The sequence below is a fragment of the Podarcis muralis genome, chromosome Z (assembly GCF_964188315.1).
Source record: "Podarcis muralis chromosome Z, rPodMur119.hap1.1, whole genome shotgun sequence".
Lineage (NCBI taxonomy): Eukaryota > Metazoa > Chordata > Lepidosauria > Squamata > Lacertidae > Podarcis > Podarcis muralis.
This window is the reverse complement of record NC_135673.1, coordinates 4,281,840-4,298,158: the sequence shown is the minus strand read 5'-3', so window position 1 is coordinate 4,298,158 and position 16,319 is coordinate 4,281,840. Positions and strand designations below refer to the sequence as shown.

The following is a 16,319-nucleotide window of genomic DNA, read 5'->3' as shown; positions in this document are numbered from 1 at the left end:
ATGGGGGTTCAAGAGTTATGGAAATCCTCCAAGCTGGGGGAAGGTTGGCCTTAAAGACACCTTCCGGGACTAGTGAGAGTTGGTCTCCAGCAACTTCTGGAGGGTGACATATTGGTTACCCCTGCACCATAAAGTGCAGCATGGAATCTCAAGGGGAGGGGCATCCTTTATCCTTCTCTCGCTCTGAAAACACTATAAGGAGGGTGGCCACATGTCCTTCTCTACAGAGGACAGTCCTCTATTTGAAAGTGTCGTCTGTTGGAAGGTTGTCCAGTAAAATTTGATAACAAAGGTAGAACAGGATGGGGCCTTGAAGTTGTTCATCTATAGTTAGCACCTGGACAGCAGAGTAAGCAACCAATCACACATTCACAGTCTTCCACACTAAGGTGAGTTTTCCATTGAAATTACAGCCATTATCTCTAAAATTGCACGGACTCATATAATATTTGCATGTGCTAATATGTATGCATCTGTGCCCTCTTTTGTGGTGACAGAACATAAAAACAAGGCTCCTGTTCCAGGCTGCGCAAGCCCTAAGCAGAGGTACTCTTCTAAGAGGAACAGGGAGGAATGGCAATATTTTGCTGTAAATCCCATTTACCACGACTAGGAGCCATTGACAGGCTTCTATCTTCCACTAATCCAGGCTTCCTCAACCTCGGCCCTCCAGATGTTCTGAGACTACAACTCCCATCATCCCTGACCACTGGTCCTGCTAGCTAGGGATCATGGGAGCTGTAGGCCAAAAACATCTGGAGGGACCAAGGTTGAGGAAGCCTGCACTAATCTGCCTGATCTCCTCTTCTTTAAAGGGCCATGCGAGCAATGCCACCAAGCTCCTTAGGAACAGAGGAAGCTGCCTTATACCAAGTCAGACTATTGGTCCCACCTATCTCAGTATTGTCTACACTGAGTGGCAGCAATCTTCTCCCTGATTTCTGGCAGGGTTCTCTCTCAGCCCAACCTGAGGACTAACCTGGGGTCTTCTGTATGCCTACCCAAAGCACGACCACTTCCTCCATGTCCGGCCCAGCACCTTAAAGGCCGAGATGCCATAATTGGAATGTATCCATACACCATGCATTTAAAGCGCTATGATACTACTTTAAACATGGCTTCCTCCAAAGAATTATGGGAGCTACAATTCCTAGAGTTCCCTGTGAAGAAGGACTGATTTTTTAAACTACTCAGGCAACTGCAGCTCTGTGAGAGGAATAGAGGCCTCCTGACAATTCTCACCTTGAACGGACTACAGCTCCCATAATTCCTTGGGGGAAGCCACGGCTGTTCAAAGCAGAGTCATAGTACTTTAAATGTATGGTGTCAATGTGGCTTAGACCCAAAGTCTAAGCCTAGTCTCACTCTGGTCAACGTTAATGATTGAGTCTGCAAGGAGTACCTTTTCCTGCAAGAAGACATGGAAAGCCATGATGGTGAGGAAACGGAAGTAGGCAGGCATGGCTGGATGTTCAGAAACCTTTGGAGAAAACAAGATGTGGGTTAGGAGGACTGCAATTCACCGATGAGCAATCTATACCCCAAAGCAAAGCTTCTCTTTGTTCACCACTAATCAGCCAAACTGGGTTTCCTTAAGATGTGCACTCTGGGCTCCATAGTGCAGGAGACTTTCAAAATGTTGTGCTTAGTCCAACAGCAAAGCTAGAATTAATTTTTTTTTTCCAGACAGTAGTCTTTTATTTTCATACAGCTATGTCAATATAAAACCACCAACCACAAATCTATCAAAGCATACAACAATCAAAAGTTTCTTTTTTATTTAAATGCTTTTACAGCCAAAACAATCACACATCAGAATTATGTGAACTATTTTCTCACTCAAACTTTATGCAACACAGTTCCAGAAATACTTTATAGCAACATTTTGCTAACTTTTGAATACTTTTATTTGATTTTTTTAAAAAGAGGAATGGCTGAGAAATGTTTTAAATAAACCAAGATAATTTTAAAAATATATACAAAATGGCACAAGTGACAGCTCTGAACCCACAAAATCACAACTCTAGGCAGAAATCTACTATTGGAAAACAATCATTCTGCCTTATCAATCCTTCTATTTCTAACGTTCATGCCGTTGATGAGTGTAGCCTAAACACCACCATCCATGCACAAGACAAAGTGGATCAGCAGACCTAGGGAACCCCCAAGGTTTGCAGCAGTATCACAAGAAACCCCCAACACTCTTGAAACCACCCCAAAACAGGCCCACAAAGACTATGCATGATCAGCAGCCAGAGAATGACAACCGACTTGGCAGTCTGGTAATGGAATGGGAGATTCTGGGAAAAGGCCATTGCTGACCATCAGAGACAGTGAACAGGAGCCCCTCACACTGCAACACTGGTGGCAAACAGGTTCTGCTGCACTCACCTTGCTCTCCTCCAACCGATTATACACCTGCCAGAAGTACTTGCTGAACAGCTCCTTGCTGATGGGCTGCCCATTAATCCGGATCCTCTCGCGTACTTGAACCAGATGTGGAGAACTTTGGAGAGAAACAGACAGACAGAGAGGATTAAGCCCTAGACCCTGTGCAAATCCACCAAGTAGAGCCCAGATATCACTGCATGCCCTGCTGCACTGTCTCTCCTACAAACATTGGTGAAGGGTAGCTGAGGCACGAGGTTGGGCACCCTCGTGGCTGCAGCAGTGCTGTTGCACACCAGGATGTAAAGCAGCAACAAGTTGGTAACAGGTGTGAAAGGATGCACATCTGTATCTCCTACCACCCCCAAAGCTTCCCTCCGCTCCGCTTGACGCTGTCCTATCCCATCCCAGTCTCAGCACGGCCACTACACATGTTGTCCCACCTGCTCCCTTAACAAAACTATGATGATGATGATGATAATAATAATAATAATAATAATAATAATAATAATAATAATTTATTATTTATACCCCGCCCATCTTGCTGGGTCTCCCCAGCCACTCTGGGCAGCTTCCAACAAAACACTAAAATACAATAACCTATTAAACATTAAAAGCTTCCCTAAACAGGGCTGCCTTTAGATGTCTTCTGAAAGTTTGGTTGTTATTTTTCTCTTTGACATCTGGTGGGAGGGCGTTCCACAGGGCGGGCGCCACTACCGAGAAGGCCCTCTGCCTGGTTCCCTGTAGCTTTGCTTCTCGCAGGGAGGGAACTGCCAGAAGGCCCTTGGTGCTGGACCTCAGTGTCCAGGCAGAACGATGGAGGTGGAGACGCTCCTTCAGGTGTGCTGGACCGAGGCCGTTTAGGGCTTTAAAGGTCAGCACCAACACTTTGAATTGTGCTCGGAAACGTACTGGGAGCCAGTGTAGGTCTTTCAAGACCGGTGTTATATGGTCTCGGCAGCCACTCCCAGTCACCAGTCTAGCTGCCGCATTCTGGATTAATTGCAGTTTCTGGGTCACCTTCAAAGGTAGCCCTACATAGAGCACATTGCAGTAGTCCAAGCGAGAGATAACCAGAGCATGCACCACTCTGGCGAGACAGTCCGCGGGCAGGTAGGGTCTCAGCCTAAGTATCAGATGGAGCTGATAAACAGCTGCCCTGGACACAGAATTGGCCTGTGTCACAGAATTGACAGAATTAAAAAAAACTATGATTCCCAGAGTGGTTTAATGATCAACCCTTCTTCCCAGGGAATCCTTGGAATTGCAGCTTTGAGGGGGAACAGAGACCTCCTAACAACTCTCATCACCCTTGACAAATTACAGTCCCCTGCATTCTTTTTTTGTGGAGTGGAAGCAATGGCTGTTTAAAACTGGTATCATCGTGCTTTTAATGTATGGTGGGAATGTGAACCAAGAGGGGCCGAGCCAGTCCAGTCCTCAACACAGCAGCACCTACCTGTAGAAACCAGTCTTTAAGCCATAGTTGCGAAGAATGCGTTCTGTGAAGGCACATGCTGAACCCTGAGGTGGGGGAGAAGCGGGAAAGAAATTACCAAGTGGACAAAGGCAAGAAGGGAGGGTGTCCCTTCTTCTAGCAGGAAGGCAGGCTCAAGTTCTACCCACACACTGCTGGCTAAAAAAGAAATCTGCGCAGGGACACATCTGTCTGGCAAGGGGAATCTGGACAAAATTGCTACCCAAGACAACTCAGGTGATTTGATACAGGAGCCCAAGTAATACATATACATAGCTACTCATTCAAATGGGGGTTCATTTAGAATTGCTCATTAACTTACACTGTTGGTGGGGGAGTGAGAATACTGTGAACCATCTGGCCAGGTTAAAGCCTGCAAATCAACCACCATCTGGATGTTTTCTAACCACCCCACCTTTCTAGGACATATCTGGTGCTTTTCCATTCATGAACTCTTCCTTTTGTTCTTTCTTCACAAGAAAAAGGATATTATTCCCATTTTACAGTTGGAGAACTGAGAGAGATAAAGATTTTGCCCACTACCAAACAATGGGTAGCCCAGGAAATAATAATAATAATAATAATAATAATAATAATAATAATGTGATTCTGGTGAAGGGCTGGCAAGAAATACAATACATAGCAACAATATTATACCCTGCCCTTTTGGCACCCTAACCATAAACCATAAACACAACTGGAAAAACTAGAAGCACTAAAAATGTTTAGAACGTTTTGCTTAAGAACGGCATTTCTTTAAAAACAGTGTCTGGATTAAAAGAGCATGTTTTGTGTCCATGTATATCAGAGATAGTCAACATGGTGTCCTCCAGATGTTGATGGTTAGACATGCTGGTTGGGACTGAGGTGAGTTGTATTTTAGCAGTGTCCGGTGGTGTCACATTAGCTACCCCTTGTATATACACACTAATGAAAAAATCCAGGTCTGCATCCAATCACACAGAAAAGCCAGACTGAGTCAGCTCTTCAGACTAAGGCTGGGCGATGTTTGGTTTTCAACATTGCGATATATAACTAGCTAAACATCGTTATATACCAACATATCACGATGTCTGAAATAAGAATGGAACTCTATAACAAGGAGGTAACCTGCTTTTTAATAAAGGCTTGCTTTGTAATATGAAGGGAAGCTATTCAGGGGAAACCAAACAACATAAACACAAGAAAAATAAAAACAAAAACCACTCCCCCCAACCCTGTGCAATCACTAGTGGGGGTGGTTGGGAGGGAAGAGAAGGGAAGCGGGGGAAGCGCATAAAGCAGCATAGGGTTCGGGAACAAATGTGTGAGAAAGCAGAAGGGCTAGGGGAGAATTGAGGAGAGTTCAAGCGTAAGGGGAAGAAAATGGGAAACATACCGAGGGGGGGCATAGACACAAAGACAAAATAATCTTTCATAAAAGCTTTCCTGTGCAGCCCCTGTATAGGAAAAGTTCCAAAGTGCCGAATCCGCCTGGTTCTGTGAAGAGCCCTTGTGACGCCTTCCCAAAACCAGACAAAAGGGATTTTGTAATTTTCCATAAAATTGACCCTGTGAGGCCAATATTTGACGCCTCCAAGTGGATCCTCACAGTTCTGCATCTTCTCAATTTTGCGGCATCTCAGCACCACTTTCAGCTTGAGGGAGGCGGTGCCAGGGCTCTGGTAGCATCCCAGAGCCCTAGAGTCGTCCTCCCAAGGCCAAACAAAATGGAAGGGCCTTTGTAATCCTCCATAAAATGGCGTCCTGTGGAGGCCAATATTTAGCGCCCTGGCTTTGGGAAGGTGGTGCCAGGGTTCTGACAGCATCCCAGAGCCCTTGCGCTGTCCTCCCAAGGCCAAACAAAATGGAAGGGCCTTTGTAATCCTCCATAAAATGGCGTCCTGTGGAGGCCAATATTTGGCGCCCCGGCTTTGGGAAGGTGGTGTCAGGACTCTGACAGCATCCCAGAGCCCTTGCGCTGTCCTCCCAAGGCCAAACAAAATGGAAGGGCCTTTGTAATCTTCCATAAAATGGCGCCTGTGGAGGCCAATATTTGGCGCCCCCAAGTGGATCTTCTCAATTTTGCAGCACCTCAAAACCACTTCCGGCTTTGGGAAGGTGGTGCCAGGGCTCTGACAGCATCCCAGAGCCCTTGCACTGTCCTCCCAAGGCCAAACAAAATGGTAGGGCCTTTGTAATCTTCCACAAAATGGCGTCCTGTGGAGGCCAATATTTGGCACCCCAGCTTTGGGAAGGTGGTGCCAGGGCTCTGACAGCATCCCAGAGCCCTTGTGCTGTCCTCCCAAGGCCAAACAAAATGGAAGGGCCCTTGTAATCTTCATAAAATGGCGCCTGTGGAGGCCAATATCTGGCGCCCCCAACTGGAGCATCTCAATTGCGCCCCCAACTGGAGCGTCTCAATTTCACACCTCCTTACGTCAGCACCCTGTGCAGAGAAACATCCAGCACTCCAAATCCCGCACTGCGGCTAAGCAAGGCGCCTGGCTTTGGGAAGGAAGCTGCAGGGTCCCAGAGCCCTCCGTCCGTCCTTAGGAGACGCAATACACTTGCAGCAAAATAGCAGAGTGAATTGCATGCACACCCCCTCCCCTCCCGCTGCTTCTGTCCAGGGAGTAAGGATTGTTCCGTCTTCCACATGAGAGACATGTGTCGGTTAAAGTGAGATAAGGGATGGCTCTCCTGAGGTAACAAAACAGAAGCCCCTAAAAGCCCACAGCTGAAGGACACCTTCGTTTCTCAGAAACCATCTTTAGAAGAACCACAATAAAGCGCAGTAGTTCCATTGTACCTGTTTGTACAATTCTGGGGCTCCACCACTAGAGGTGCAGTTAGGATTTTTGGGTGGCTGAAACAGCATAGCGCTATGTAAAAATGAGAACAGAATGGTGGACTGGAAACAGCATTAAGTACCTACAGGAAAAGCAGGGCTTGTATGCACTCTCCTAGATAACAGAGAAGGCTCTGCTACTTGAAACGGCGTGGAGATCGACAGGCTGAAATGAGCATCTGACATACACAGAGGCCAGAAAGGAAAAGGGCTGCATGAGGGCTGGGCGATGTCTGGTTTCAGGATCGTGATATATCAACAGCTAAACATTGTGATATACCAATACAGAACGATGTCTGAAATAGGGATGGAACTCTGTAGAGACAAACCGGGTAATCCCTTGGCAACTGCTACTACTTAGGGGTCTAAAACTTACAAAATTTAACTTCCCTTTAACATATTGTTATTTTATAGTACAGGTAATTTGTAAATTAGCACATTTTCTCAAAAATTAAAGCTGTAGGAGTAATTCGTAGCATAGATATCAAACGCAAGGTGAGAAAATGTTCCCTAATAGACACGAGGGAGACACAAACACAGAAAGGGAGAAGGGAGGAAGGAGCCATTGGCTGTGAAATATTTTAAACTGTTTTTAATTGTTTCAATTGTTTTAATGTAGAGTTTTAATGGGGGGTGTATTTCTTGGGGTGGGGGTAATTGTGAAATGCTCATACGTTAGTTTGTATTTGTATTTTTAGCTTAGTTATTTATGTTAGCTAAATTATAAAAGTTAAGGGGAGAGGGACAGGGCTGTCCCAAGAGAGGGGTTCCTAGCCAACATGCCTGGGGGAAGTTCCACAGGGGGGATGCATTGGAATACTCAATCTCAGTGATTGGGGCAGGAGGAGGAGTTACTCAAGGGCCAGACCATGTCATTATTCATTACCAAGGAGGCAGGTTTAGTCATTGCCTGCAGGTCTGGTCCTGACCAGAAGGATGCAGGTATCAACAAGGGTGTCCCACATGACCTTAAGGTGCTATTGTGCAATGCCAGGTCAAAGATTCATAAGACCACTGCCATCCATAATATGAACATGGATGGAGGAGTTGACCTGGCATGTGTAACAGAAACTTGGTTAGACATGGCAGATGTTCTTGCTCCTGCTTGTCTACCACGTTTCTCTTATGCACAGCAGCCCAGGGCATGTGAGTGGGAAGGGGGGTTGCAGTGATTTTTAGGAAGTTATTAGTTATCACCAGGTGTCCTATTAGGGAGAGAGACCCAGTTTTCTGAGTGCATGTTCGAGAACTTGGGCAATAGGAGCAGTACAGCATTCCTATTGTGGACCTACCTCCTCGCCTCGATTCCCTGCCAGAGCTGACACATGTCATGACACATGTTCTCCTGGAGACGCCTAGTTTGGTTGTCCTGGGGGATTTTAACATCCATGCCGACATAACCTTACAAGGAGCCTCTTGGGACTTCGTGTAAAGCATGGCCTCCATGGGGATGTTCCTGAATAAGTTTGGCCTGACTCATAGCCATGGACATGAATTAGATCAGGTGTTTTTACTTCTGTGGATGTGGGTGATCTGACACTAAGTTCCAGTGGAACCAAAGAAGTGCCACGGTCAGAGAACTTCCTGGTGCAACTGGACTTCTCTACGACCCTTCCCCTACACAGAGAGGTGAGACCAATTCAAATGGTCCATCCCTGCTACTTAATGGATCCAAATGGCTCCCAGAGAGTGGTAGGGGATGTATTATCCCATGCTGATTGCCTTTCAGTTGATTCCCTGGTGGCACACTGGAATGCAAACTGTCTGGCTCTGAAGTGCCCTCCGATTGCATGAAGCCTGGAAGGCCCCTGTGGTTTTCCCCAGAGCTGAAGGCAACAAAACAATTGTTGAGATGGCTAGAGGGCCAGTGGTGAAAAACTCATTCCAAACCAGACCAAACATAGGTTAGAGCTCAATATCTAGCCTACCAAGTGGAGAAAGTCATGGTGAAGAGGACCTTCTTCACCACCTTTACTGTATCTGCAGAAAACAGTACTAGGAGACTCTTTCAGGTGGTTTGTAGCCAATTATTGCCCAGTCTCATCTTTCATTCCTGGGCAAGATGATTGTGTGGTCCCTGAACAACTCCAGGTATGTCTGGAGGCTGTGGACCATTTGGATCCCTTCCATTCGGGATTCAGGCCCCATCACAGGATGGAAACCGTCTTGGTCGTGCTGGTCGATGATCTCTGGTGGGCTAGGGATAGAGGTGAAAGCTGTTTCTTGGTTCTGCTGGATCTCTCAGCGGCTTTGATACCAATGACCATGGCATCCTTCTGGACCATCTAAGCAGGTTGGGAGCTGAGGGGGCTGTTATGCAGTGGTTCCACTCCTTCCTCTTGGGTTGTGTCCATAAAATGGTGTTGGGGGTGAATGTTTGGACTCCTGGTCATTCACCTGTGGGGTGCCTCAGGGCTCTGTCCTCTCCTGCATGCTTCTTAGTATTTATATGAAGCCATGGACAGAGATAATCTGGGGGTTGGGGCTGGGCTGTCACCAATATGCTGATGACACTCAGCTCTATCTGCTGATGGATGGCCACACCGACTCGGCCGCAGACACACTGACCAGATGCTTGGAAGCTGTGGCTGGATGGTTTCATGGCAGCCGATTGAAACTAAATCCTTCGAAGACAGAGGTTCTATGGCTGGGTCGGGATGGCATGGAGATGAGGGACCAACTCCCTTCTCTTGCGGGGGCCCAATTAGTGCCACTGCCTTCCGTTAAGAGTTTGGGTGTAATCCTTGATGCCTCCCTTTCCATGGAGGCGCAGGTTACAGCAACAGCCAAGGCGACATTTTTCCACCTTCGCGGCATCAAGCAGTTGGTCCCTTACCTTTCCCGCCCCGACCTGGCCACAGTGATCCATGCGACGGTCACCTCCAGGCTTGACTACTGTAATTCGCTCTACACGGGGCTGCCCTTGAAGCTGTCCCAGAAACTCCAGCGGATGCAGAATGCAGCAGCGAGGCTCCTCATGGGGTCTCTGCCATGGGAGCATATTCACCTAGTGCTTTTCCAGCTGCACTGCCTCCAGGTGGAGTACAGGGTCAGATTTAAGGTGCTGCTTTTGACTTTTAAAGCCCTTCACGGCCTAGGACCCTTGTATCTACGGGATCACCTCTCCCGGTATGCCCCACGGAGAGCCTCAAGGTCCATAAATAGCAACACTCTAGAGGTCCCGGGCCCTAAGGAAGTTAGATTAGCTTCAACCAGAGCCGGGGCCTTTTCAACACTGGCTCCGGCCTGGTGGAACGCTCTGCCTCATGAGATCAGGGCCCTGCAGGATCTGATTTCTTTCCGCAGGGCCTGTAAGACAGAGTTGTTCCACCTGGCCTTTGGCTTGGAGCCAATTTGATTCCCTCCCCCTCTTTCTTCTTTCTTTTTCCTTTCTCCTCCTGTGATTTTAATATTTTAATGTTTCAATATTTTAATTGTTGTATTTTAATCTTGTTTTTAAGTTGTATTCATTCAACTTGTTTTTATTATTGCTTGTTAGCCGCCCTGAGCCCAGCCTTGGCTGGGGAGGGCGCGGTATAAAGAAAAATTATTATTATTATTATTATTATTATTATTATTATTATTATTACCTCTCATATAAATCAGAACCAGTGAAGGCAGTGAACATCCTGTGTGGGTATCTGGAGACAATTGGGCAATGGATGGCAGTCAATATAATGAGGTGGAATCCCGACAAGACAGAATTATTGGGGGGCGGAGGAGGGCCAGTGTGGGAAATGCCCTGGTCTTGAATGGGGTAACTGTGCCTCTGAAGGACCAGGTACACAATCTGAGGGTCTTTTTAGATGCACAACTGTCCATGGAGATGCAGGTCAATTTTGTATCCAGGGCAGTTGTCTACTGATTCCATTTGGTACACCAGCTGCAACCCTATCTTCCATGTGCACTGTCTTCCCAGAATGGTACGTGTTCTGGTTATTTCCCACTTGGACTTCCACAACATGCTCTATGTGGAGCTAACTTTGAAGGTGACTTGGAAACTATAACTAATCCAGAATGTGGCAGCTACACTGGTGACTGGGAGCGGCCGCTGGGACCATATAACACGGGTTCCGGAGGATCTGCACTGGCTCCCAGTACGTATCTGAGCGCAATTCAAAGTGTTGGTGTTGACCTGTAAAGCCCTAAATGGCCTCAACCCAGTATACTTGAAGGAGCATTTCCACCCCCATCGTTTAGCCTGGACACTGGATCCAGCTCTGAGAAGCTTCTCTGCGAGAACTGAGGTTACAGGGAACCAGGCAGAGGGCCTTCTCGGTAATGGCACCCTCCCTAGGAACGCTCTCCTGTCATATGTCAAGACATTTGAAGACAGTCCTGTATAGGGAAGCTTTTTAATGCTTGATTATGCTTTTATATTTCTCAGAAGCCACCCAGAGGGGCTGGGGTAACTCATTCAGATGAGTGGGGTACAAATATTATAACAACAACAACAACAACAACAGTTGTTGTTGTTGTTGCTGCTGTTGTTGTTAAAGAAGCTTAAACAAGAGGGCAAGGTTTATTTTTATTTTCTTTAACTCAGAAGTAAATAACCCAGTTTATTTTCCCACGGGACTAGCAGCAGCTTCCAAGAGAGCCCCAGCGGAGGGCAGCAGCAGTTCAAATGGCAGGGCTGGGCAACAACTTGGGGGGGGGGGTCTGGGGAGGCGAGGCCGAAAGGGCTTCCTGCTCTTGTGAGGACCCTGGTATGGCTCGGGTGTCAGGTCTTGTGGGCAGGCAGAGACAGCCCAAAGAAAGAAGAAGAAGAAGAGTTTGGATTTGATATCCCGCTTTATCACTACCCGAAGGAGTCTCGAAGCGGCTCACATTCTCCTTTCCCTTCCTCCCCCACAACAAACATTCTGTGAGGTGAGTGGGGCTGAGAGACTTCAGAGAAGTGTGACTGGCCCAAGGTCACCCAGCAGTTGCATGTGGAGGAGCGGAGACACGAACCCGGTTCCCCAGATTACGAGACTACCGCTCTTAACTACTACACCACACTGGCTCTCAGAGGAAGGAAAGGGACTCCCAGCAAGAAGCTTGGAGCTGGCTCGGACTGCGTCTCCCTCAACTGCCTACCAGCCTGGCGCCTGCACTTAAAACAAGAAGCTCATGAGGAAAGTTCCCAGGTGGGCTGCTTTCTTCAGCACCTGCTCTTGTGATTCGCTGCAGGAGGCAGAGGAGAGTTGAGGGGCAGCAGGAATGAGGAGAGGAGCAATGACCGAACTCACGGTTTTCCCCACATCGTGATTTTTGCATAGCACATGCACGCATTGTGATTCACGATATATCACCACATCAAATACTACGAAACCATTACCACGAGGTGGACTTCAGACTGGTTTGGGACAATATTGATATATTCCAGGTATTGCTTTCCCCCCCCCTGCAACCCCTTTCACCTTGCCCTTCGTCCCAGTGACGTGAATGATGTTCAGTTGATCCAGGTCTTCGACCTGCCGGAGAAAAAGTGAATGAACCTTTCAGTTTAGCTGTTCTGGTACTTGCCCGCCGCCCCACCTCATCAGTGCAGGCAGCAATGGCTGCTAATAGACAGCCCTCCCTCTCCCCCATCCCATCAGTAACCCCAGAAAAATCAAGACTGCATCGCATCACGGCCAGGGGCCTCCCACAATCTTCCCAACCTCCTCACCTTCAATCCACTTCGTTCCAAAAAACCTTTCATGGCTTCCAGCTGTGCCTGGGGGTCTCCTCGCTCCCGTTTCACTTGTTCCAGGTAGCTGGCGTTTGTCTGGAGCGTATTCAGAGTCCGAATGGCATCCTAGAAGGCATACGAGGCTGTGGTTAATTGCTTCCCCACTTTTGGTCAGCCTTGTAAATAACCACACAGCAGTTACTAGCCTGCAAAGACAGTTGCCTGGCTGGCTGAGGAGGAAGGGGAAGCACTACTCCTTCTTCCATGGGAACAGAGGGAACTGACTTGTACAGAGACCACAGGGTTCATTTACCTTAGAGTTGTCTACACCAGTGTTCCCCAACCTTGGGCCTCCAGCTGTTTTTGGACTACAACTCCCATCATCCCTCGCTAGCAAGACCAGTGGTCAAGGGTGATGGGAATTGTAGTCCAAAAACAGCTGGAGGCCCAAGGTTGGGGGACACTGGTCTACACTGCCTGACAGATGCTCTCCAGGGTGTTCCCAGCCCGACCTAATGATCCCAAGGACTGAACCTGGGAACCTACCACAAGCAAAGCACATGCTCTACCCACTGAGCTATAGCCCACCAGCTTTCTATGCTGGGCATAGAAGGGAATCAGAGCACCCCATCTTTCCTCCACCAACCCACTCACTCGCCTGCACACAATTCCTTGTTGGCTATTGCAACCAGGCTGGTGCCTGAACGCAAGACCTGTTTTTCAGCCTTCTGTTATGGAAAACAAGAAATCAGCCACTCCAGGTCAATGCTAACAATCTCCTCTCTGCCCCATTCAAAAAATAAACCTGGAATTGTGATGCCCCTGTCCGCGGTTCCAGATTCTCACTGCGCGCTCCAGTGGCTGCAAGAAGGCAGGGGACAGGAGCACAGGAACCTCTTTTCTTAACGCCTGCTTTCCAGCTGGTCCTCTGCCTTTTCATGTCTGAATTCTGCCACAGGCGGCAGGTCCGCTGGAGAATCCGCACCCTATCCCTCTTGGGAGAGGAATCTGCCTCCCTTGCTCCTCTGAACGCACCAGTAGTTCCATGCACGTGGTCAGTGTTTACCCCCACCCCACCCCAACAAACAAGATAATGACCTTCCTGTAGTTTATGACACACGTGCCTCTTCCTCAACAGCTCAATCACATGTCTAGGGGCGTAAAGTACTAGTTAACTGTAAGCACATTTTAAAAAAAACCAGAAACAGAAAAAGCACAGGCTCTTCTTGCCTCCACCAAGCAAACTGTAAGGGCAGTGAAGGAAGCTGGCACATTGTCAACATGGCCATCAATGAACTCAGGCCACAGAGCAGTCAAAGAGCAAGGAGCTGGGGACTCAGCAAAAAGATACGAACCCAGTGGCTATTAGCAAAGCTGCTGATGTGAACAAAATGAAGGCACATTTTAAAAGGCAGCTACCGTATTTTTTGCACCATAACACTCACTTTTTTCCTCCTAGAAAGTAAGGGGAAATGTCTGTGCGTGTTATGGAGGGAATGCCTACGGGTGGCGGGGGGGGGATCTGCTGCAGTCGTGAGCAGAGGATCCATGGTTCCCCTTCCTTCCCTCCTCCGTGGCTCGCTTTGCAACAGCAAAGCGGGAGAAGAGCCGCTGAGTGGGGAGGAGAGAGGGACAGAGAGCCTGCTTGCTTTAAAGGAGCAAAGCGGGAGAGGAGAGGAGTCGCTTACACGAGTGTAAGCGGCTCCTGTCCGGTTGGCTCCTTTAAAGCAAGCAGGCTCTCTGTCCCTCTCTCCTCCCCACTCAGCTCGCTAAATAGCAGCAAAGTTTTTCAGCTCGCTAAGCCGGGGATGAGCGGGGAGGAGGGAGAAAAGCAGAGCCTGCTTGCTTTAAAGGAGCAAAGTGGGAGAGGAGAGCCTTTTCCCCTTATACCCCTCTTCTTCATTATTAGCAGCATCCTTCTCCACCCACCCCACGCATGCTTCTTCTCCTCTTAAACCTCACTTCTGCATTATTAGCAGCATCCTTCTCCTTGTTCCTTGAGTGTTTTTCCTTCCCTCCCCACTTAAAACGTGGTTACAAAGCACGGATCCACATGGATCCTCAGGATTTTTGCACTGGGTCACCCCAAATTCACCATCAGATCACATAACATGTCCATGGCTACATCTTGCACCAAAAAAATCACACACCCACTGTTGCCTGGGGCCGCAGTGGTGCAAAAACGTGGTTACAAAGCATGGATCCACATGGATCTTCAGGATTTTTGCATTGGGCTACTCCAAACTCACTGTCAGATCACATGTCAGTGACCACAGCATGAACCACAAAAATCATACATCCACTGTTTCGTTTAGAATATTTTTCTTCTTGTTTTCCTCCTCTAAAAACTACGTGCGTGTTATGGTCGGGTGCGTGTTATAGAGCGAAAAATACGGTAAGTGATCTTATGACTGGGAGGAGGAAAAAGAAACCAAGAGCATAGCTGTCAACTTTTCCCTTTTCTTGCAAGGAATCCTATTCGGAATAAGGGAATTTCCCTTTTAAAAAAGGGAAACGTTGACAGCTATGATCAAGAGAAGCATCAGAGAGGAGACCCTGACCGAAGACAAAACTTTTATCTTCCCTCTAAGGCACTTTGGAAGAGTTATGAAGATTTTTGCAGGATGTGTTTAATTTATTACGTATTTATTTCATAAGATTTATACACCACTTGATTGTACACACACACAAAAAAAAAAAACCCTCAAAGCCATTTACCAAAAAAAAAAAAGGAAAATCAAGAAAAAAACACAGCCAAACCATAAAAAGTATACAGGAGTTAAAATACTAAAACAGATTAAAATTACTTCTACTTCCTAAGCATCCGGGTAGGATTGGCAAGCACGAAAAAGAGTACAGTGAAGGCTCCTGCTTGAATTCAATAGGCCAGGAGTTCCATAGTGTTGGCATTGCCACACTAAGCGATTGCAAGACGGGTGTTGTTTGGCACCTGTAGCCGCACCAATTCCACTGTACAAAGCGAGTGGGCACAGGTGGGGTAAGGAAATCTCATGAGTAAACAGGTCCAAGCTGTTTTGCTACCCAAGTTTTTCTTCTGTTTTACAGGGCACAATTTGCAGATTTCTGTATGCTTTTAATTGTAATACAGTGGTACCTCAGCTTAAGTACTTAATTCGTTCTGGAGATCTTTATCAACTTGCCTTTACAAGCATGTCACTCCCTGCTGGGATATTCATGGTAACTACTCAATAGAAGTTATATTGGCCGTACTCAATAGATATGTCGAACTAGGATACAGTGGTAAAGGTAAAGGTACCCCTGCCCGTACGGGCCAGTCTTGCCAGACTCTAGGGTTGTGCGCTCATCTCACTCTATAGGCCGGGAGCCGGTGCTGTCCGCAGACACTTCCGGGTCACGTGGCCAGCGTGACATCGCTGCTCTGGCGAGCCAGAGCCGCACACGGAAACACCGTTTACCTTCCCGCTAGTAAGCGGTCCCTATTTATCTACTTGCACCCGGGGGTGCTTTCGAACTGCTAGGTTGGCAGGCGCTGGGACCGAACGACAGGAGCGCACCCCGCCGCAGGGATTCGAACCGCCGACCTTTTGATCAGCAAGTCCTAGGTGCTGAGGCTTTAACCCACAGCGCCACCTGCGTCCCTCTGAGGATACAGTGGTACCTCGGATTAAGTATTTAATTCGTTCCGGAGATCCGTTCTTAACCTGAAACTGTTCTTAACCTGAAGCACCACATTAGCTAATGGGGCCTCCTGCTGCCGCCGCACGATTTCTGTTCTCATCCTGAAGCAAAGTTCTTAACTCAAGGTAATATTTCTGGGTTAGTGGAGTCTGTAACCTGAAGCGTATGTAACCTGAAGCGTATGTAACCTGAAGCATATGTAACCCGAGGTACCACTGTATATGGACCCCCCCAAAAAAACACATACTATTATGCTATGCTTTATGCTTTTTTAAGTTTTGTAAGTTGCCTGGAGAAACTTT

General features: G+C 47.6%; 1 protein-coding gene across 4 annotated transcripts in view; it reads right to left on the bottom strand.

The window, feature by feature from the left end:
• Positions 1-16,319, bottom strand: part of FPGS (folylpolyglutamate synthase) — a 47,227-nt gene that overhangs the window by 19,704 nt on the left and 11,204 nt on the right. For 3 of the 4 annotated variants that reach the window (XM_028714561.2, XM_028714560.2, XM_028714562.2), the window contains exons 2-6: positions 12,355-12,483; positions 12,104-12,157; positions 3,851-3,915; positions 2,392-2,506; positions 1,403-1,480 (exon numbers count right to left, since the gene is read on the bottom strand). In XM_028714561.2, coding sequence (XP_028570394.2) covers positions 1,403-1,480; positions 2,392-2,506; positions 3,851-3,915; positions 12,104-12,157; positions 12,355-12,483 — 441 coding nt within the window. Of the gene's footprint in view, positions 1-1,402; positions 1,481-2,391; positions 2,507-3,850; positions 3,916-12,103; positions 12,158-12,354; positions 12,484-13,162; positions 13,375-16,319 lie in introns of those variants that run through there. The other variant, XM_077922158.1, reaches the window with a different exon arrangement.